At 44.8% G+C, this 21,224-nt stretch overlaps 1 protein-coding gene across 2 annotated transcripts in view; it reads left to right on the top strand.

The window, feature by feature from the left end:
* The window catches only part of USP43 (ubiquitin specific peptidase 43), a 54,305-nt gene extending 33,081 nt beyond the window's left edge, over positions 1-21,224 (top strand). The window contains exons 9-15 of one of the 2 annotated variants that reach the window (XM_004684596.2): positions 3,020-3,123; positions 3,508-3,585; positions 4,311-4,437; positions 4,543-4,876; positions 7,182-7,340; positions 8,268-8,432; positions 19,726-21,224. In XM_004684596.2, coding sequence (XP_004684653.1) covers positions 3,020-3,123; positions 3,508-3,585; positions 4,311-4,437; positions 4,543-4,876; positions 7,182-7,340; positions 8,268-8,432; positions 19,726-20,765 — 2,007 coding nt within the window. In that variant the 3' untranslated portion in view covers positions 20,766-21,224. Of the gene's footprint in view, positions 1-3,019; positions 3,124-3,507; positions 3,586-4,310; positions 4,438-4,542; positions 4,892-7,181; positions 7,341-8,267; positions 8,433-19,725 lie in introns of both variants that reach the window. The other variant, XM_004684595.2, reaches the window with a different exon arrangement.

Here is a 21,224-nt window from a genome sequence, read left to right as displayed (position 1 = left end):
TGCACTGTCCTTTGTCTGCCCCATCCTCTGCTGCTGTGCTCATTTGCTGTCTCACAGCTCAGTGCACCCACTCACGCCCACACCACACCGCAGGTGCAGCCATCAGGCACGCGTGCAAGACCACATGTGTGGGTCATTGATGGTAATGGTGAGAGGGCGGAAAAAACCTGACTACTTCATTTACCCTCCAGCCTTGTAGCATCAGAAACTATGCTGATGGCTGCTTGGCATACACACTGAAATTTTTTAGGGACAGAAAAAATAGCAGCAGACTTTTGTCTCCCCAACTTTTCTCTTAGTAAAAACTTCTCATTTGGGGATTGTTCCAGTCTTCTTTCACAGGCCATTCTTCATGATTCAGTTCCTTCCTGCTCAGGGATAAAACATGCTTTTGATTCAGGATTTATAGCAAATATCACCTTGTTAAAGACCTTTTCTACATTTGTACCATCTTTGAACTCTAAAGGATATATTGCTGTTTGCACCGCAGTGCCCAGATTAGAAACTAACTTCTCTTTAAGTAGGTCAGAATCTCTAGTAATGAGCCCAGCCTTCCCCCAAACCCTGTGCTCCTGATTGTTGAAAGTGGATGAAACCACTTTCATGGGCACATTTTACTCAGCTGTCCTGATTCCCCACCTGGCCCCAAATGTGCTTTTCCCACTGCTCTCCCACAGTCATTTTGATTTGAGAAACCAATCAGACCATCAGCAGAGCCAGCAAAATTCTAAGAGGCAACCTCCACATTCGCTGTTGATACCATCCCGCACATTCACTGGTATACGAAGTGATGGTTGGGCACAATTTTCCATGGGAATGATATGTTCTAAGCAGTCATGAGGTTTCCAGCTTAGCCCGTTCACCTAACCCATAATGCTTTTAGTGTTTTATGTATTATTAAATACTGGCTCGGCGTGGTAATTATCTGAAAACAAAACAGTTAGGATTTGCAATGGTGAACTGAAGAGACTAAAAGTTGTGAACCTATATTCAAGACTCTAAGAAGAATTTTCCTTGCAAGAACAGGGGGCAGGAAAGTGCCTCTTACACAAAGAACCAATTTTCTGGACAGAATAAAATTTACTTAAATTATAAAAAGAAGACATTTCATTGCCACAATATCTTCATGGTCACTAAATTTTCTTGGTGCTCAACAAGGGTAAGCTGTCTCCAGGCAGGCTAGGGGGTCCTGATTGTGTGGATAATGTTACCCTTCGAACAGCAAGGCTCAGTCAGCGCTGCAAGGTCAAAGAGCAGCCTCCTCAGATTTAAGTATCTTTGGGAAATACGCCCTTCTATGGCGAGCTCTGAAACCAGGCCCCTGGAGTCAGCTTGCTTCCAAAGCCTGCTCTGTCTTTGTTGAAGCATCTTGCCAACCGGCATGTGGTTTTAGTCCCGGGAGATGGACACACCACTGCACTTGACACCTAAGTTCCCTGCAGCTGGGCTCTGCTTTACTTTTTCACCCTGTCCCACTCCTGCCCACACACATCAGCTGCCACGGCCATGCTGCCCTCCCTCCCGCTGTCCTCTCTCCTGGGATTGTATGTAATACCGCCCTCCTCGTCCCCTCTCTGAATCCAATCTGTGCTTTATCAGTGATTTTTAAGTGTAGATGTGTTTTGCCACTATCCCAATCTGGCTAAGTTCACTGTCGATTCTTGCCGACAAAGAATTTTGAAGGCTTCCAGGGATTTTTACAGGCTTTTCGTGCTGAACCGGGGGACAGACAGACCATCTTTCCCTCTCAGCATTTCTCTGGCGTTCTCCTGCCCTCGGAGTGAAGCTGCCTTTATATCCCCTTGCCCCTGAGCACAGGTGCCCCATTTACATGCACGCATGCCCAGTGCACTCTGGCCAGGTGTCCCTAATCACAGGCAGCCTGCAGACCGCAGGTGCTGGCCATAGAAGCTGAAAGCGGGAGGGAGTAAACAAAGCCTGATTTTAACTCATTTACCCTCTCTTTTCTCTTTGTCAGAGTTTGGAAGAAAATTTGATTTTCTAGTTATAGTCAAAGTTGTCAGAATTGTTTTTCCTTTATTGGAGAGTCTATTGAGGTTAAAAAAAATTGTGATAAAGAATGCATAAGTTTGGTTTATTTGCACCAGTTAAGTGTACATTAATCATATTCACTGCATTGCACAATGATTACTACTACCTATAGTCCCAAATTTTCATTATTCCCCCTTCCCAAACCTCTATACTTCATTGAGTGACTCCCAGCCTCCTACCGGAGTCTGTGGTAACCTCCATTCTTCTTTTTCCTCATTCCTTTCCTCTCTGTGAATTTGCTTACCCTGAGTACTTCACATGAGAGAATCGTATAGGATCAGTTCCTCTGTTTCAGTTTTTTTCACTAAGCAAACATATTTTCAAGGTTCACCCATATTGTGGGATGTATCAGAATTTTCTCCCCTTTTAAGGCTGATTGTATGCAAGATACCACCTAGTGAGGAGTATGGGTTACATTCACCTTCTGATGATTGTGAATAATGTTGTTCAAGACTCATCTCAGTTTCAGAAAAGTTAAGCTATTAAAATGATGCCTATCTTAGAATAAAAGCACAGGTAGTATTTCTTTATGTGGATTATTTTGAAGTATATAAACATTTATTTAAATTGTATGCAAAATATACCCTAACTTCCTTTTAGATGATTGCCTTATTTTGGCAGCTGGGTGATGATAATAATCTTAATAGAATAAGCTAAATTATCTGTTAGTAATTTATTAATAACTGATGCTTCTCCATTCATTGTACTAGGATCTACTTCAAATAATAACTTGTTATTTAAAAATACCATTTTCATCATTTTGGAAAATTTAGATGTGTTAAACAGCATAAGAGCACTATGTTTTATCTTCTCAAAAAACAAAATCCTTTTCTCTCTATATTTGAATGTTAAAGAAATATTCAAAAGAGACGATCAAAAACAGGATTATATTTTTGGAGTAATCTCTGTCCACTTGAATAATAAGTTGGCTCCATGATGACTGGTGTCTCTGTTTTTGTCTCAGCAGAATCTGGGGTCACTGTTTTCCATCCGGGTTGTGGGGCTCTCTGTGTCCTGCAGCTACTTGTCCCCACAGGACAGCCGGCCCCTCTGCCACTGGGCAGTTGACAGGTAAGGGGCACTCCAGTATGGCACAGGAATGAATAGGCTCTTACTTGACTGGACTTGCAGCATCAAAAACTGGCTCTTGTGGCAGGTTGTTCAAAGGGACCTGCTCTCTGGACACTAAAAAGGCAGCTGGTGCTGCACTGGGGGAGGTGAGCTGCGTCCATGTAGTAAACCCTTGGTGCTCCCGAGCTCCTGAAGGGGTGAGAAGAGAGCATTCGCAGTGGACTTAGGATGGAGTCTTTAGGACACAGCCAGCTGCAGCTATCTGACCTGGGTTTGCATTTCCATTTGCAACATTAGCCCTGGAGCTGGAGGCAGACCACTGGCCCCTAAAGTAGAGGAAGGGTGCTCTGTGCTTTCTGATGGGCTCCCTTGTTGTCTCCTCAGAGCTTTGCACCTCAGGAAGCCCGGAGGCCCTCCACATGTCAAACTAGCCGTGGAGTGGGACAGTTGCTTCAAGGAGCGGTGAGTACAATGAGTCTGTCTCCATCTGGGGGCCAGACCGCACTTTTCCCAAGTCACTGCAGGATGCCTGCCTCCTTGTGTCATGTCATCCATTCTTCTGAGAAGCCCAGTGCCAGTCTGCATAGAAACAATGAGGGCAGCAGTGATGATGGTGGTGGCAGGTGATGTTAGTAGTGATAACATCAGTGCTAGGAAATGGTTGTGTGATGCTTATCTACTCCTGTGCCAGTGCCTCTAGCATGTACACACATCACTTTAGTTAGCCTCACCATACCCTGGGAAGGGATCACGTCTATAAGCTACATTTTCAGATGTGGAGACCGAGGCACAGAGAGGTTAAACAATTGCACAGTGTCACACAGCTTCTGCATGTCAGAGCCAAGACTGGAATTCAGGCTCTCCGACTTGTGTCTGTGCCTTTAATCATTGCCTCTGTGGCACAGAGTGCTCCCACCTTACTTTGAACGAGGACACTGTGTGGTTCAGCAAGTATCTGATCTCCTAAGTGCTTTGGGATGAGGAAAAAGGTGAGTAAGCCCAGGGTTTGGTCCTTCCTGGAGCCACTGGGGGAGCTGGAGAGATCTGGTAGGAATGCGTTTGCATGGGTCGGGCTGTGCCTGAGGCGCCTTCACCTGCCTGGTGACGCCTCCTTGTTGAGCAAACTTGGGTGTAGCCCCCCGAGGACTGCGGAGCCAGCCCTGTATGCGTGCTTTCCTCTCCGGCAGCCTGTTCGGAAGCCTCCAGGAGGAGCGTGTCCAGGATGCGGACAGCGTGTGGCGGCAGCAGCAGGCGCACCAGCAGCACAGCTGCACCTTACACGAATGTTTTCAGTTCTACACCAAGGAAGAGCAGGTCTCATCCTAGGGGTCCCCTCGCCACTTGGGAAGGGGGCTGGCTGCCTGTCAGGGGACTGGTCAGTTACCTCCAGGGGCCCTATGGTCCTGACTTCCTTTGTAGCTGGCCCAGGATGACGCCTGGAAATGCCCCCACTGCAAAGCCCTGCAGCAGGGCATGGTGAAGCTGAGCCTCTGGACCCTACCCGACATCCTCATCATCCACCTCAAGAGGTTCTGCCAAGTGGGTGAGAGAAGAAACAAGCTCTCCACGCTGGTGAAGTTTCCACTCTCTGGCCTGGACATGGCTCCCCACGTGGCGCAGAGAAGTACCAGCACCCCACCCACTCAGGGCCCCTGGCCTTCTTGGAAGCAGCCAGCCTGCCTGCCCTCCACCTACCCACTGAACTTCCTGTATGACTTGTATGCCGTCTGCAACCACCACGGCAGTCTGCAAGGTGGGCATTACACAGGTGAGCCTCGCCGCTTGGCCTGTGGCTGCTGTGGCCATGTGTCATGGCTGTGGCCTGGAATGCTGAGCTCAGCACTTGACTCATGCTGATGCCCTTCCTCCCGTCCCCCCCTCGGCCCCCCTCACACTGGGCAGCTGGTAGAGGGGAGAGGGGAGGAGCCTGGTTCAAGCTGTGGGCTTGTGTTAGTCAGTAGTGAGAATACAAAGTGACAGCCTGGCATTTTAACCGTATCAAATACAAAGGGATAATTCCTGGAACTGAGAAATCACTGGTGATTTAGCACAAGGACCCTTTATTTAAAAAAAATAAGATTTAGTGTTGTTTTTTTTTAAATATCTATGGGGTACATTTAATTTTTATCCTTCAGAGGCACTTGAGAGAAATAGACCAGTAGAAGGGTAGACACAAGTAGCTGGGCTACTCACTCAGTTATTCATAGTCATATACTTTTGTCTATTCATTCTAGAATAATATGAGTGACTTCAGTTTTTGAGAAAATAAAATACTTCACTTTTTGAAAAGTGCACAGTGTACTTTGAAAGGTATATCTGATGTACCGCATCCTTTAAAACACTGGGCTACATAGAAATCTAGGATCTTCATTCCTTCTTTCTTTAGCAACTATTTATTTGTTAAGTACCCTGTGCCAGGCCCTGTGCTAGGTGCTGTAGTTTCAGTGAACAAGGAAGATATGAAATTTCAGGTACAGACAGTATAAAGGTGCTTGGCACTTTAGTACTTCAGCCTTTTGGCAGTATGAAAAGTGACCGATGTATTTGGATAAGACGGCTATGAGGATGTTACATTTCTGTCAAGAGCTAAAGGATGAATAGAACTAGCCATGTGAATAACGGGAGAAAGAGTGTTATGGGCAGTACAGCAAGCATGTGCAAAGACCCTGAGGCAGAAATAGTGTGTTGAAGAACTAATGAAAACCTGTCAGGGCTGCAATGCCATGGCCCTACTAGGGTGAACAGCACAAGATGGGGCTGGAGCAAAAGGCAGGGTTGGATCAGAAGGCACTGTAAGCCATGCGCAAGAGTTTGCATGTTTTCCAAAGGCAGTGAGCAGCCATGAATAGATTTTAGGTAGAGGAGTAGACAGTTCATAAATGAGGGAGTAGCTCTGCTCTATGGAGAATCAGTGGAAGGGAATAGGAACAGAAATTGGCATTCCATTAAGGAGGATGTTTTGGGGGTTCAAGTGAGAGGTCTTGTTGCCTAGGGCTCTGGTGATAACAATCAGGATATTGAAGATGCTTGGGGAAGTAGAAGCTGTAAGGCTGGCTTTGGAGTTGGGTGTGGGATGGGAAGAGAAGGGACAGAGAAGAGCAAAGGGGTCTGCAAATTATGGCCGAGGGCCAAATCCAACCTAACACCTGATTTTGTGTAGACCAGTAATGAGCAAGATATTTGTGCTTAAAAAAAAGTGGTAAGGGTCCTCCCTAGTGGCGCAGTGGGCTAAAGCATAGCACTGCAAACTAGCTGCAGCCTCTTCAGTGTGAGTTCAATCCCTGGCCCTGGAGGTGATCCTCTCCTGACCTGCCCACTGCTCCCCTCAGCAGTGTACTTGGTCAGTTGGCCTGTTCTGCTCCCCACTCTGTCTCTGGTGAATCCTCACCATCCCTGCACCTCTGGCCTGTACCCCAGTTCTGTATGCATAAATAAATAAATCTTAAAAAAAAAAGTGGTAAAAAATAAATTATGGCAAAAGGTATCTTTGGCAGAGACCTTATGTGACCTGCAAAGCCTAAAATATTTGTTATTTGGACCATGACAGAAAAAGTTGCCTGACTATTAGATCAGCAGGTTATGGTATCATTCACCAAGATGTGGAAGGAAGGCAAAGAGCATTTTGTTATGATTGTGTGGAAGGTGGTGAACATCTTTCTTATGAACATTTTCTTGAAGGTTTCACTTCAGCTCTTATGTATGATAGAAGTATGTCGTACTCCCAACTGTATGTTTTCATTGCCTACTGAATCATAAATGTGGATTTTGAAGCTTCTCACAGAAATGGGGTGAATGTAGGTGCTATTGTCAGGCTCAATAACTTGGGGCTCCTTTTTGCTGGAGATTTCCCTGAGCAAGGCCTGCAGTGTAAGGGCGCTACTGAATTAGCATCATACACTGAGAATCTGGTAATATAGGACTGACTGATCCTTTGGTCAGAAGTGCAGCAACTTTCCTCATTCTGTTTGCAAGTATGTTCACTTTTCAACTGTGCCAGAGGAGAATATCTCCTGCTTTTGAAGGCTCCAATAATTGTGACTTGGTTTGATCCTTTGCAGCCTACTGCCGGAACTCCCTGGATGGTCAGTGGTACAGTTATGATGACAGCACAGTGGAACCACTTCTAGAAGATGAGGTCAATACCCGAGGGGCTTACATCCTCTTTTATCAGAAACGGAACAGCATCCCTCCCTGGTCAGCCAGCAGCTCCATGAGAGGTAGGCGCTGCAAGGTGGAGACTTGGGGTGTCACTTTAAGGACTAGAGAGATGCTCAGTTGCACAGCAAACACCAGCAGAGGTGTGCAAAGATCTGAAAGACGGAACTCGGCTCTTGCTACAGAGTTTGGGGTACTACGGCCTAGTATTCCATTTGGGAGGATGCAGGATGGGCAAACTGAAATCTAAGAAAGTGTCTGACGGGTGACACTTGGTGGTAGGAAATTCCATATTTCTAGTCTCTCATGTCAAACTAGCTTTGAATTAGCCTTGTGTGACATAGACCTGCACTCATTCCACTAGAAAGGGAGGGAAAGGCCTTTCGCAGGAACTGTGGCTACTCAACCACACGCCCCAGTGGCCTGGCACATAACCTGCAGGCTTATTTCGCTGTCTAGAGGGGAAAAATAGTCAAAGTTAACCTTTTTTTGTATGTTTTTTCACTTTGAAAACTAGCCATTCTTTGGGATAACAGAGCATTCTTTTTTTTAATTGTTCAGCTTTCCCAACACCCCTCTCCCCAGTAATTTTTGGAGGTGACCAAATAAAACCAAGCTGCCCCAGTAGGTCTAAGTCAACCCTAATGCAGTCTGCCTTTCTCTTGCAGAAGACAGACATAGAAAGAAGAATGAAAAATAAGTCATGTTTAGAAAACTGGAGTTGATGACCAGTAATTTTATGAAAAACATTTCTATCCTCATGAACCTCTCTTTTTTTTTTTTTTCCTTTTTCTGGGTCCAAATGACGTTGGGTAAAATGTTCAGCTTGATCACTTGGTTACTCACTTGGTTATTTCTGGTCATTACTTTCTGCTGCTGTGATTCTGCCTTGGGCCTGCAGTCCCAGGGGTTGGCACGGGAATGTGGCTGTGAGCATCCTTTGTAACCCCACAGGGTGGACCAGCCTGCGTTCTCTGCTTCCTCCCCAGGTTCCACCAGCTCTTCCTTGTCTGACCACTGGCTGCTGAGACTCGGGAGCAGCGACTGCAGTGCCCGGGGAAGCATGCGGTCCTGGAGCTCGGCCCCTGGCACCACCCACCCTCAGGCTCCCGACTCTCCTGTTTTCACAGATGGTATCTCTAGTCAGGCAAAAGGTACGTGTGATCACGTACGATGGTGTTGGCTGGGTTTGCTGATTGCCTTTTCATTTTCTCTAACAAAGATTAGGGGAGATTTACACCTTGCCAGTGCCTACTCTGTCTGCTCTGACTACATCATGGCGTGGGGGGGCAAGAGTAGAAGCAAGAAGGCCGGTGGGAGGCTAGTGGCAGTCCTTTAGGTGAGAGCTGTGGAGGGCGGACTAGCATGCTAGCTGGGAGAAGGTAAGAGACGGGGTGTATTTGAAGACAGCTAACAGGACTGGCTACTGTGGGACAGAGTAATAGAGGAGACCTCTGTGTGTGGTGCCGAGGTAACTAGGTGAAGAGAGTGCAGTTATGAGAGGGGGAGGGGAGTAGGGTCCATTGGGTGGGGATTCAAGGCATTTTAAGACTCATGTGAGGCAGACAAATCAAGGTGATAACTAGGGTGTGGAAATAAGTATTTGAGTCCTCAGCACACGAATGAACTTTAAACTTATGGGACTGACTGAACTCTTCTAGGGGAATCATAAAGAGAGGAAGAGTAAAGACTTGGAGTGAAACTTGAAGTTCTTCAACCTCTTGATCAAAGACAGAGGCCAGCAAGAAACTGAGGATGAACACCTAGGGAGACAGGCAGACAAGCAGAATAGGGTCATAGACACAGAGCAGGAGAAGCTGACCTGGAGGAAGTGGTCACCGTGTCAAACACTGTTGAGAGGATGGATGTGACCGGACTGAAGCTCTCTTAGAGCATCTGCCATGGGTTGGAGGCACGGAGGCCTCTGTAATAGATCAAGAAGACACTGAGCTTAAGGAAGTGAGAATGGGTATGGGCTCCATCGAGGAATGTGAGGTAAAGGGGCAATAGCTGTGAGGAGTGTGGGCTGGCAACAGCTTTTGCTGGTTGTTCTTTGCTAAGTAGAAAATAATGAAGCATATTAGCATGAAATGATCTAATGAGTGGGAGAGAGTGGTATTAGTGCAGGGAGTCCTGCAGTAAGACTGTGGATGTGTGTTCTCTGGGTGATCAGGTCGGTGTGTCCTGTACCTGCTGTGCCTCAATCAGAAAATGACAGCAGTTCTGGTTGCTGTGGATCTCCCTGTTTAATGTCTGATATAATTACATATATCTATATGAGGGAGAGATACTAATCATGAGTGTACACCTGATGAATTATCATAACATGAACATATCCATGTAACTATTATTCTAAGAGAGAGTAAATTCCATTTCCTCCCCTATCTCCTGTATCCTTTTGAATTAGTGTCATTTCCTTCCTTCCTGGAGGAGAGTATTATCCTGACTTTTAACACCAGGCATTTGTTTTGGAACTTTCTATGAATAGAGTCATAAGTATGCATTCTTTTTTGCTTGGTCCTTTGTCCCACCTTTTAATTGTAAGGTCTATGTTGTGTATAGTAATGCTTCTTTCATGTTATTCCATTTGTAAAAAATAAATCCAGAGACACTTATTTCTCTATTGAAAAGGTTAAGTGTACTGGAGAGAAAGACACTGACGTTTGTTGATTGTTGACTATTGTCCATAAGAAAACAAAAGCAGGACTTAGAAAAGAAAATCCATTATGTGGGATGAGAAGACCCCTTCCCTCTGTGGGTTCACAGGTATACTGAAATCCCTTGCTGAGGTTGACCTAAGCTGATCTGGACAGGAGTTTGGCTTGGTCATCAGGAAAGCACCTGAAGCCATTGCAGATTTGTGGGCTTGAGTTGTTTGTGGATTTACCAAAATCCAAGCGAGTTTCTCTGTGGAGCAACTCCACACGTCCGTTGGTGGCCTCCATGGTTGCTCCATCTTGGTAGATCCTACCACTTCCCTAAAAGTCTATCACGCTGTAAGAACAGGCTACATTTTGTTTATTCTATGGGGATTGTTTCTAGTTCAGGCTATCACAAATAGTACTTCTATGACCATTTTACTTATGTCTTCTTGTGCATGCGTCTGATTTCTGTTGGGTATATACTCAGCAATGGAATTCTTTATCCTTTATGTTACCATTCTTTATCCTTTATGTTACCATTGTGTCAAAATTGCCAACCCAGTACCTGACCTGACCAGGCTCTTGTTACATATTAGTGTGAAAATCAATATGATAGTATCTTAAAGCTAGTATTTAGATTGTTGAGTCCAACCCCTTAGTTGAATAATGGTTTATGCATTGTAGTTTCTTATAGAGGCAGACGATGTGGGCTTTTTTTTTTTTTCATTGTATGTTTCTGATTGCACATTTGGGGTTGTGTCTGATGATCAACAAACGCATTCTACCATAAAACTTGTCCATGTCCATCAGCACCAGCCTCAGACAAGCTCCTAAATTCATACAATCAGTGGTGTTGGATCTCAGGTCATATTTAGGTTCTCCAGAGAGAAATGTGTTTCTGATCCCCATAAGGAGGCAACTTCAAGTGATGACCGTTAACATCCTGACACTCAGGTGGGTGGTACAACTCCCAAACTTTCCAAAGGGACAGAGCGGGAGAGGGTGGGACAAGAAACAATATTGAAGAAAAAATGCCCTCCAGACTCTGGTGGTCATTTTACTATCTAGTCATCAAAATCTGAGAGAGGTGACATTCTCGTCCTTTTTCAAAGGTTTAGCTTCATCTTGGAAGTCACAAGTCACAAGCTCACTGCCTAGGAGTGGGTTGTAAATCGAACCCTTTCTCCAGGATCCAGAGTCCTGGCACTTTGACTCTTGTCTATAACTTCCACATTCAAGTTTATTTCTTTAGAACATTGCGAGAGCCTTGTTCACAAAGGGAGCTTTCCTTCCTGGATTTTTACATAAGTGGGAGATAGATTTTGAAGTCTGTTTGAAAAGCTCCGAGGTAACTGAAAATCCAGCCTTATTTTCTTGTTACTGCTAAATTCCAGCAAGTTAAAAATTCAGCTTATAGGTATGCAATAATAGTTGATTACACTTCCTCTCTTGTGGGTTTGTGGGGAAAAGTTTTTATTGTCAAAATGAATAGAAGGGACTACAGGCTAAATGTTCTGCCATGCTCAAGGATGACTCTGTTCAGTACAGTACCTCTGATGTGCCAGCAATCCTTTCTGGAGAACCATCAATAGCTTGGGTACTTCATCCTTCCCTAGCTTTGGTGATGGGACATTGTAAATATAATGAACACATTTTAAGCTAAAATGAATGGACCCAAGTTTTGTTGGGACTATTATTTATATGGCTGGGGATGGAGTTTGGGAGAGGTTCTATAAGAAAAAGAATATCAAAATGCCTTGCTTTTGCAATTTTTGTAAAAATACCACCATGTGGAAAATTGCTAGGGTGTTTCTTAGGTTCTCATGGCAGAACAGAGCTCGGATACTTACACTTTTCAGTACAGGTGCTCCGGATGGTAAATTTCCTCTGAATTTTACTGAGCCTCACAGGTTTTGTTCTCCTTTTCATGCTGCTTTCCAGATAGCATATTATTTCAGCTTTGATTTCCTCTTTGATCTAAAGTTTACCTGGGAATTTCAGGTATTTAGGTTTTCTGGTCACCCTTTTATTCTTTATTTCTTATTTTATATATTGTGATCCAAGAATGTGGTCTCAAAAATGATCAAGTCAGTACACGATTGTTATGTTGCCCATGTTCTGTGACACACAAAATAATGTCTACTGTTTATTTGAGGGACCTGGACTATTAAATTAGATGAGTTGATTGAATTTTTCAATTTCCCCAAGTCCTTGCATTTATTTTATGTAGGACTGTCTGGCTAGGAAGGAGGTATGTTGAAACCTTCTGTATAGCTATGTTTTCAGTCAAATACTCTTAGAACTTTAATAATTCTAATTTTAGATTGTAAGCAGCTTATCTTTTTGTTTGCTGAATAGCATTCCATTTGTGTGTGTGTGTGTGTGTGTGTGTGTGTACACACTCCCATCTTCTTGATCCACTCACCGGCTGCAATATACAGGAGGGCAGTTTGCCTTTGAACTTTTTTGCTGCATTCTATGGGTAGCTATCTAGGCATGGGATTGATTGTTGGTTGTATGGGAGATCCTGTTTAATTCTGAGGACACTCTACACTGCTTTCCACAGGGGCTCGTCTGGTCTACATTCCCACCAACAGTGTAAGAGGGGTCCTCACACCCTTGCCAGCACTTGTTTCTGGGTTTTGGTTGGTTTGTTTTACTATAGCCCATTCTCACTAGTAGGAGGTGGTATCTCATTGTGGTTTTGATTTATGTTTCTTTGATGTTAAATGTTGATGAAAATTTTTTCACGTGCCTGTTGGTTATCTGCAAGTCTTCAGAAAAGTTCCACTTTAGCTCTCTGCTCATTTTTTTATTGGATTGTTCATTTTCTTTTTGTTGCATTGTATGAACTCTTTGATATCAGTCCCTTGTCAGATGTATGATGTACAGATATTTTCTCCTATTTAGTAGGAGAAACAGTACAGAAACTTTTTAGTTTGATGTAGTCCCGCTTGTTTGTGTTCTCTTTTGTCTTCCTTGCTGCTGCAGATAAATCCACAAAGATATTTCTGAAGTTAATGTCATGGAGTATTTCATCTGCGATTTCTTATATGGATTTTGTGGTTATAGGTCTTAGATTTAAGTCTTTTATCCATTTATGGTAGGAGGTATACTGTCTAGTTCCATTCATTTTTTTTTGTATGTAGTAATCCAAATTTTTCAGCATCACTTATTGAAGAGGCTTTCCTTGCTGCAGTGTATATTCTTCACGCTTATGTCATAGGTTCATTACCCAGGTGTGGCTTTCTTTCTGACCTAGCAATGCTATTCCATTGGTTTATGTATCTGCTTTTGTTCCAGTACTATGCTGATTTAATTATTATGACTTTTTGGTATACTTTGAAGTCTGGACATGTCATACTACTGGCTTTTTGCCTGGTATTATTCTGCCTTCCCTTTCGTTTTTGTAAACCTTTCTTCCAAGTTAGTTTTAGGTAGTTTCTGATAGTGTGTTATTTAAAAAAAAAAATCAGAGCCTATCTTTTAATGGGAGAATTCAGTCTATTCATATCTAACATAACAACTGCCAAACTTCATTTCAAATATTTTCTATTATTTCCTTCTTTATCTTTATTTTTACTAATTTGATCATGTTGTTAATTTTTTTCTTTGTGAATTTAGATATCCTGTTATTCCTGTTATTCTTTCCTATCCTGCTGATTGTTATTTTATCCTTTGGATATTTATAATAGGAAAATGCTTTTTTCCTATCTACTATATAGATACCAGAAGCCAAGTATTTCCTGCCAATCATTCTGTTTCATTATTTGTTCTCTCCTTTCCAATTAGATGAAACCTATACAACATTGCCATGTCATTCCTTGCAAAAGGAGAGCTTTGAAATGCTTTAATGGACTCCCTGTTTATTTGAGGAACTCCTCCACCTCAATTCCCAGTTCTTAGATATCACTGAGATGGTTTCCAACTCTGTTCCAGACTTAATTAGGATTCCTATTGCATTCCTTTTGTGTTCCAAAGGAAACGTTATGGTGTACACTCGAAGACCACCTGCCCCCATGTGTGCGGATGGCACCTATCAGGTCTGCTGGACACTTCTTACCATCTGTCTTCTTTCCATCACCCTTGATCTTGAGGTCTCAGTTCTCGCTCTTCAGTGTTTGTTCAGAGTTCTTTTGAAATATGTGTGGCATGTTCTCTCACTTGTTGCACAGCCACAGATAATTTCTTTCACCTGGGCAACTCGAACTCGGCTGTTGGAGGACTCTTGGACTGTGATTCTCTTCTCTCGGGCATTTGTAGATGTTTTCCCTCTGTCCCAGGATGAGAGGCCATGGATGAGAGGCCCATTCTCTTTTACAGGAGAGTCACCTTTTCTTTCTGGCTGAAAGCTTTTTTTTTTTTTTTTTAAGATTTGTTTATGCATACAGAACTGGGGTACAGGCCAGAGGTTCAGGGGTGGCGAGAGGCTTCACCAGAGACAGAGTGGGGAACAGAACAGGCAGATCGATGAAGTACACTGCTGAGGGGATCAGCGGGCGGGTCAGGAGATGTCTGCCACGCCATGTGGTCACCTCCGGGGCAGATGGGAATCGAACTCATTCGGAAGTGGCCTTAGATTTTCAGTGCTGTGCTTTAACCCGCTGCGCCACCAGGGAGGGCCTCTGGCTGAAAGCTTTTAAGGCTCTTTCTCAAGACTCTGGAGTTTGGAAATTCTTCCAGAAGAGGCTTAGGTCTGTGCTTTTATTCATCACTCCTACCTGGAACTCAGGGATGTCTCCTTTTCCGCAGAAACAGCTTTTCTCGAGGGGAATGTCTTTTGGTGTGTATGTATGTATGTTTTTTGTTTCTCCTACTTTTCAAATTTCTGTTATTTGTCTGTTGGGTCATCTGGGTACACCCCTCAAGCCTCCTAAGTCCCTCTGTGGTTTTTGTCTCATTGTCATTTTGCTCTGTGACATGAGATATTGCTTTCACATTATGAATTTCAAGATCATTTCAGGTCATCATGTGAGTCTGCACAGTGATCCTGCCTGCCTTCCATTCGTTTACTGATTTTTTAAACAGGAGTGTCAAATTTTTCAGTCTCGTGCACTTGAAACTCCTTGAGAGCGTTTATGTTTAGTTATCTGTTTCTGCTGGCAGCTCTGCTTCATTAGAGGCCTGGTCTGGTGGTTCTGTGTATTCTTATTCTCTGACTGCCAGGCCCTCTTAAGTGTGTTGTTAACTTTCTATTTCTACCCCTCGGGGCTCCCTTCCACCTTCTCTTGAGCTGTGGTGGTTCTTGGAGTGAGAGGCTGTGGCCATTCTCCTCCCTAACCTCATCCTGCTGGCTCACTGTCAGGTGGAGAAGATTCAGCTCCTCTGCATAGTTGTTACCTTCTAGAGGACCTCAGGAAAACTCGGGGGTCAACTTTGAACCTGGATGTACTCTGAGCTCCATGCAGAAACTCCTACTGTGGTTACCAGGCTATGAAGGAATTGGACAGGGCAGGGGAGGCATTAAAAAAATAATAATAAAGCAAAGCAAAAAGCTAGGGACAGACAGGGCTTGTGATTGTTTTTGACACTGGAAGCCAGAGACAGAGATGCTACCAAGTAATGATTGGGGTTCAGAATATAACGATCCCTGGTCTGGATACTTTCTCCCTTGGTTCCAGCTAGGTTAGTGTCTCTTCTGCTTTCCCTGACCTGGCAAGCTCACTTGTGCCTCAGGGCCTTTGCACTTGCTCTCCCTCTTCCTGGAGCTTTCCCTCCCCAGATGTCCACATGGCTTCCTCCCCCGCTTACTGCAGTTCTCTCCCATCATTCACTGACCACCTTGGATTGCTCCCTTTACCCTGACTGGTTCTTCCTCATTGCTCTCACTACCATTCTCCATGATTCCAATATCTTTGTTTTTCATCAAACCCCATTCTGTTCTCATAGCTATACGCAGCACTGAAAAGTCTTTGGCACAGAGTAGGTGACCATGAAATCATTATCAGATGAATAAGCGGAGGGATGTCTGAGGCACAGTGGAAACCTCCGGCGAGACTGAGAATACTTCTTTAGGAAAAGTCTTGCTCTTTGCAGGTGGGCTAAGAATGTTGAGAAGAGACTTGGCCCTCTGCTCTTAGGGTGAGGTGAGGGGTGGCTGCCTGATCACATTAGCTGAGTTGGAACAGATGTGGTGTTTTCCCCGAAAGCCTGAGTGTGAGGGGGCCGTGATGCTGGCTGAGCCCTCTAGCTGCATAGGTTCCTTCTGTGTGAGGACCTGGGAAGTTCACTTCCAATACGTGGTCTCTCAGCTCTTCTGACTCTCAAGGCTATAGGTTGAGGTTGCACAGGGAAAGGAGGCAGGTGCAGTGGTTAGCACCCAGGCATCTGTACACCAGCTTTGCCTCCAGCAGCCAGCATCCCAGAAGGCCTGGGGTGGGGGTGGGGGTGCGGGCAGTGGCTCTGGCCCTTCCCTCCCCCAGGGGAGCGATATGTGGTCAGTACTCCCTCTGTCTTTATTCTATGTGTTTCTCAAATTATCCCTCTCCCTCGTCATCCAAGAGATGAGGGAAATAAAGTAAAGATAGCAAAGGACCTTTCTGATCTCACCGCCAACTTGGAAAGAGGAGGGACGAGTGGCGTGGGCAGCCCTTGCTTCCCGGAGATGGAGCTCTGCAGAGGAGTTGCCCTGGCCTCGGGCCTTTCAAGCGAGGAAGAAAGGCCACTCTTTTAGGGCCTCTGCCGAGTCTTTTTGCCACCTGCCAGGGCTCTTCTTTTGAAAAGCTCCAAGTCATGGCATTGTCCTCCTAATACAAAGCTGCTTTCTGCCCTTCTCATGGCTATAGAAGAGGGAAAAAGCCTTCACACACATCTCAGATCCCAGAAGAGCCTTTTTTCCTGAGTATGGGGAACTTAATGGTGGAACAATGAGGTCAATCATAACTGAAATTACACAGTAATTTGGGTGCAATTGCATCTAAAGACTGGCTAACCTTTTAAAGTAGCACTTTTAAGAAAAAAAAAAGCCAGATATTCTCTGGGAAAAACCTGAAATGTGAAATTGTCCAGGAACCCCTGAGATGCTTTCAAACTGCTCCAGCAGCTAGTGGGGGTTCTGCTTCCCCTGCCCAGCGTCCATTTTGGGTCCCGGCTGCATGTGCCGCTGCCCCTGGCCCCAGCTCTGGGCCCCTGGCAAGCCCCCCACCACCTGCACTTTGGACTGTGGCTTGGCAGGCACCTGCCAAGTTACCTTTGTTCATTCCTGCAATTGCTCCCATACTCTATGTCAGGAGAGGACAGCTGTGGGTGACAGGCTTGCGTGGGTGACCTGGCTTTAGCTTTCAATGGGTGTGACTGACCTTGGGGCGTGGCTTCTATGTTTTGGATAAAAGCTGCTTTCTTGGTGATTGCAGACGTCTTGTAATTCAGAGCATCTTAATGGTAGAAAGACTGATGACTGTTTCCTTTTTTAATTTTTTAAAAATTATGTTAAGATGTCCACAATGACACTTAACCATTGTTACCATTGTATTTTATTTTTAAGAGATTTATTTATTTATGCATACAAGCACTGGGGTACAGGCCAGAGGTTCAGGAGTGGTCAGAGGATTCACCAGAGATAGAGTGGGGTGTAGGACAGGTAGATCAATGAAGCACACTGCTGAGGGGAGAAGCGGGCAGGTCATGCATGTGGGTCAGCTCCCTGGCCAGGGATTGAACTCGCGGAGTGGCTGCAGCTAGTTTTGTAGTGCTGTGCTTTAACCCATTGGGCCACCAGGGAGGACCCTCAGTTATCATTTGTAAGTGTCAGTTTGGTGGTTTGAAAAATACAGCACTGGCATCTCCAGAATGCTTGTCATCTTAACCTGGAGCTCAATATCTATTAAAGACTCACTCGCCTTTCCCCATCCTCCTGTAAACTTTCTGCCCATCTGATTTTGACTAAGTACCGTGGATTTATGCAGTGTTTGTCTTTTTGTAATAGTTTGAGGGTACTTGAGGGTGCAAATTCATTTTAGGATAGGTTTTCTGCAACAGATCTCATTAGGATTTTGATAGGGAATGCACTGAATTTGTAGAGTGCTTTGGGAAATGTTGACATTTTTACAATATTAAACCTGTGTTCCTTTAGAAGTGTTGAGATGTAGCAGAGAATTAGAAAATTAGTCATGCACAACACCCTTAGAGCCCCCCCTACACCTAGTTTTTATTTCTTCTTACTCATTTGTATGTTTTCATATACGTGTATCATTCACATAACCACACAGATGTGTATATTTTTGCAAATTGGTTTATATTGTGTTTCTCAGGCCTTGATTTTTCCCTTAGTAGTATATATAAAAAACATTTTCTTTCTGAAAAAGGAATCCTATCACACTGTTGATGGGAATATGAATTGGTGCAGTCATTACGAAGAGCAGTCTGGATCTATCTTTTAAAAAAAATGGAGATACTGTATAATCTACAGTCCCACCTCTGGGCATTTATCCAGAATATGAAACTATTAAAATGAAAACCCCATGTGTTCCATTATGTTCATGGCAGCTTATTTGGAATAGCTAGGGCATGGAAGCAGCCTAAATGTCTGTTGACAGATGATTGGATTAAGATGTGATGTGTACATGCCATGGAGTACTATACAGCTATAGGAAAGGATGAAATGTAACTATCTTCAGCAAAATGGAGGAAACGTGAGCGAAGTATATGCAGTAAAGTAAGTGTGCTGGGCAAAACAAATTCTGGACATTTTTATAGCAGAAAAATGGATAGCCTGAAATACTTTTCTTTTCTTTTTTTTTAAAGATTTATTTATTCGTACAGAACTGGGGTACAGGCCAGAGATGTGGAGGGTGAGAGGATTCACCAGAGACAGAGTGGGGAGCAGAACAGGCAGATTGACGAAGTACACTGTTGAGGGGTTTTGTGGTCTGGTCTGGAGAGTTTTGTCACGCCATGTGGTCTCCTCCGGGGCAGGCGGGAATCGAACTCATACGGAAGTGGTTTAAGCTTCTTTGTGCTGTGCTTTAACCCGCTGCGCCACCAGGGAGGGCCACCTGAAATACTTTTAAAAACCAAAGGACATCAATAAACATCTTGAGGTTTCTGAGATTAGTTGGGGGGGGGGGGGAGTGAGTGTGGAGGAAAGGGACAAGAAGAAACAAATGATGGGGGTAGGAAAAAATACATATTGGCAACTATGTTAGTGAACTGCTAATTTTCCGAAATGCAATAATGGTATCATGGCCATGGAGAGTAATGTCTTCAGTTTTAAGAGATGCCTATTGAAATATTTGGTGGTAAAGTGTCATAATATCTGCAGCCTATTTTGAAATAGTTTAGAGGTAGTTATGTAGACCTATAATTTTTTTCCAATTACATATGAATGTTGCATAATATACAATGAAGGTATAGGTAGCATTTTTTAAAATTAAACATATGCTTTGTTTCTGTCTAAACCCAGAGTAGGATATGTGAGATTCTTGCACTGGAAGGAATTAGCACCTAGTTTGACCTGTTTCATGGAAATACTTAAAGATGAATGAAAATGATGCTAAATCTTAGGACTAGCTGCCTCTGAGACCGAGTTTAACAGGGATCTGTACTGCCCAGACATAGAGTGACCTGGTTAGGCTCTGGCTGTGTCCTGAGACTACAGGTAAATAAATGGATTCACTGGACAGTGGGTGACAACATTGTTGCTCCCAAGGTAAGTAATTGTTTGTGCTCTGCTCACCACAGTGTCCCTGTTGCCCAGCACAGTGCCAGACACGTCCAAGGTGCTCCATCCATGTCTGTTCAGTGACTGGGTGTCTCTCATAGCAACTGGTGGAATGTTTGGGCACTGATGCTCTGATGTCTCTTTCAGGAGGCTTAGGACCCACGCCTCTGGTTCGGGGTGTACGAGGCCGAAGCATCAGCATGAAGGCACCCACTCCTTCCCGAATCACGCATGGACCCTTTAAGACCATGCCCCTCCGATGGTCTTTTGGAACCAGAGAGAAGCCACTCGGCACATCTGTGGGATTAGTGGAGTACTTGGAGTCCAGACGGAGGCCTCGGTCCACGAGCCAGTCCATTGTCCCGCTGTTGACAGGCGCTGCTGGTGGGGATAAGTCAGCAGCGCTGAGCTCAACCCCCGCCTGTGCTGCTAAGGAGGAAGACAGTGGACAAGCTGGGGAGAGCACACTGGCCAGAATGCCTGGCCCTTCTGGCTACTCCAGCCTCTGTGTGGCCCCTGGACACTCGGATGGTCTTAACACAGTGAGGAAACTCAAGGAAAACTCAAGTCAGGATATCAGACTTCCCAAACAGTTTGATCTGCCCCTCACAGTGATGCCCTCGACTGAGAATGAGAAATGTATGCGGCCAGAAGGCCAGAAGGCCACAAACTGCAAAAGCAACAGCAGGATACCCTCCCCCAAGGTGATGAGCTCTGTGGACTTAGCTCGGAACAGTGCAGATAATCACCGATCTCCCTTAGCCAAGCTGAAGTCTAATGCAGAGGGAAGGGACTCAGAGACAGACAGGTTACCACAAGGGACCCTCACCCTTCTGCGGTCTATGTTTTGGAAGAAGGACAAGAGGAATGGCCGGGCAGGGATGGCTCCTCCAGTCTCCCTGGGGAGTGACAGGCTGGGCCCAGCAGTGGATGAGCGGTCTCGCGGCTCATCTCCTTTGCTCAGGGGTTTGGAGAGTCCGGCCAGGGGACCATCCAGCCATCTGGAGAGGGATGTCTCGTCAGCACCCAGCTCTCTCCGCCTTGCTCGCAAAGCCAGCAGGCCCACAAAGGGCAGTGCCCTAAGCGCCTCACAAGACGGGCAGACTTCTCTTGGGACCTTGCAGAAAGTGAAATACCATACTCTTTCCTTACGTCGAAAGAAAACGTTACCGGAGTCCAGCTTTTGATGTTACCCTAGGCTTGCGTGAAACTGGTGTTCACGTGACTCCGAATTATGCAACTGGAGGCAGTTTGTGTTGCCAGCAGACTTTTGGATGCCAGTTGCTTTGTGAGCTCTCAAAATAAATTTGGTTTGGTCTTTGTATCTAGACAGACTCCCAATACCTTGTCCAAATCCTTGTGATACCTTCCTGTATTGTTGGGTGCTCTTATACTTCCATGCCACCAGAGGGTGCTATTGGCTCAGCATTACCATTTTATGGGGGCGTCTAGTTAAGAGGGCTCTTCAGTTTCAATTCAAATATTGTCGTTGACTTCCCCTTTCCAAACCTTAAAAAATTTTAAATAGTGGACTGAACAGGAAAATATTTTCTTTTAAGTGCTTCCCTGGGGTAAAGCATTACAGATGTCCCCCAAATGGCAGTGACTAAAGGCAAGATAATTTGAGAGAGAGAGAGAGAGAGGTA

This window comes from Condylura cristata, unplaced genomic scaffold (genome assembly GCF_000260355.1).
Source record: "Condylura cristata isolate star-nosed mole 26May11 unplaced genomic scaffold, ConCri1.0 scaffold00017, whole genome shotgun sequence".
Classification (NCBI taxonomy): Eukaryota; Metazoa; Chordata; class Mammalia; order Eulipotyphla; family Talpidae; genus Condylura; species Condylura cristata.
Note: the sequence above shows the minus strand (reverse complement) of the source record. Positions and strands in the feature narration are given on the sequence as shown.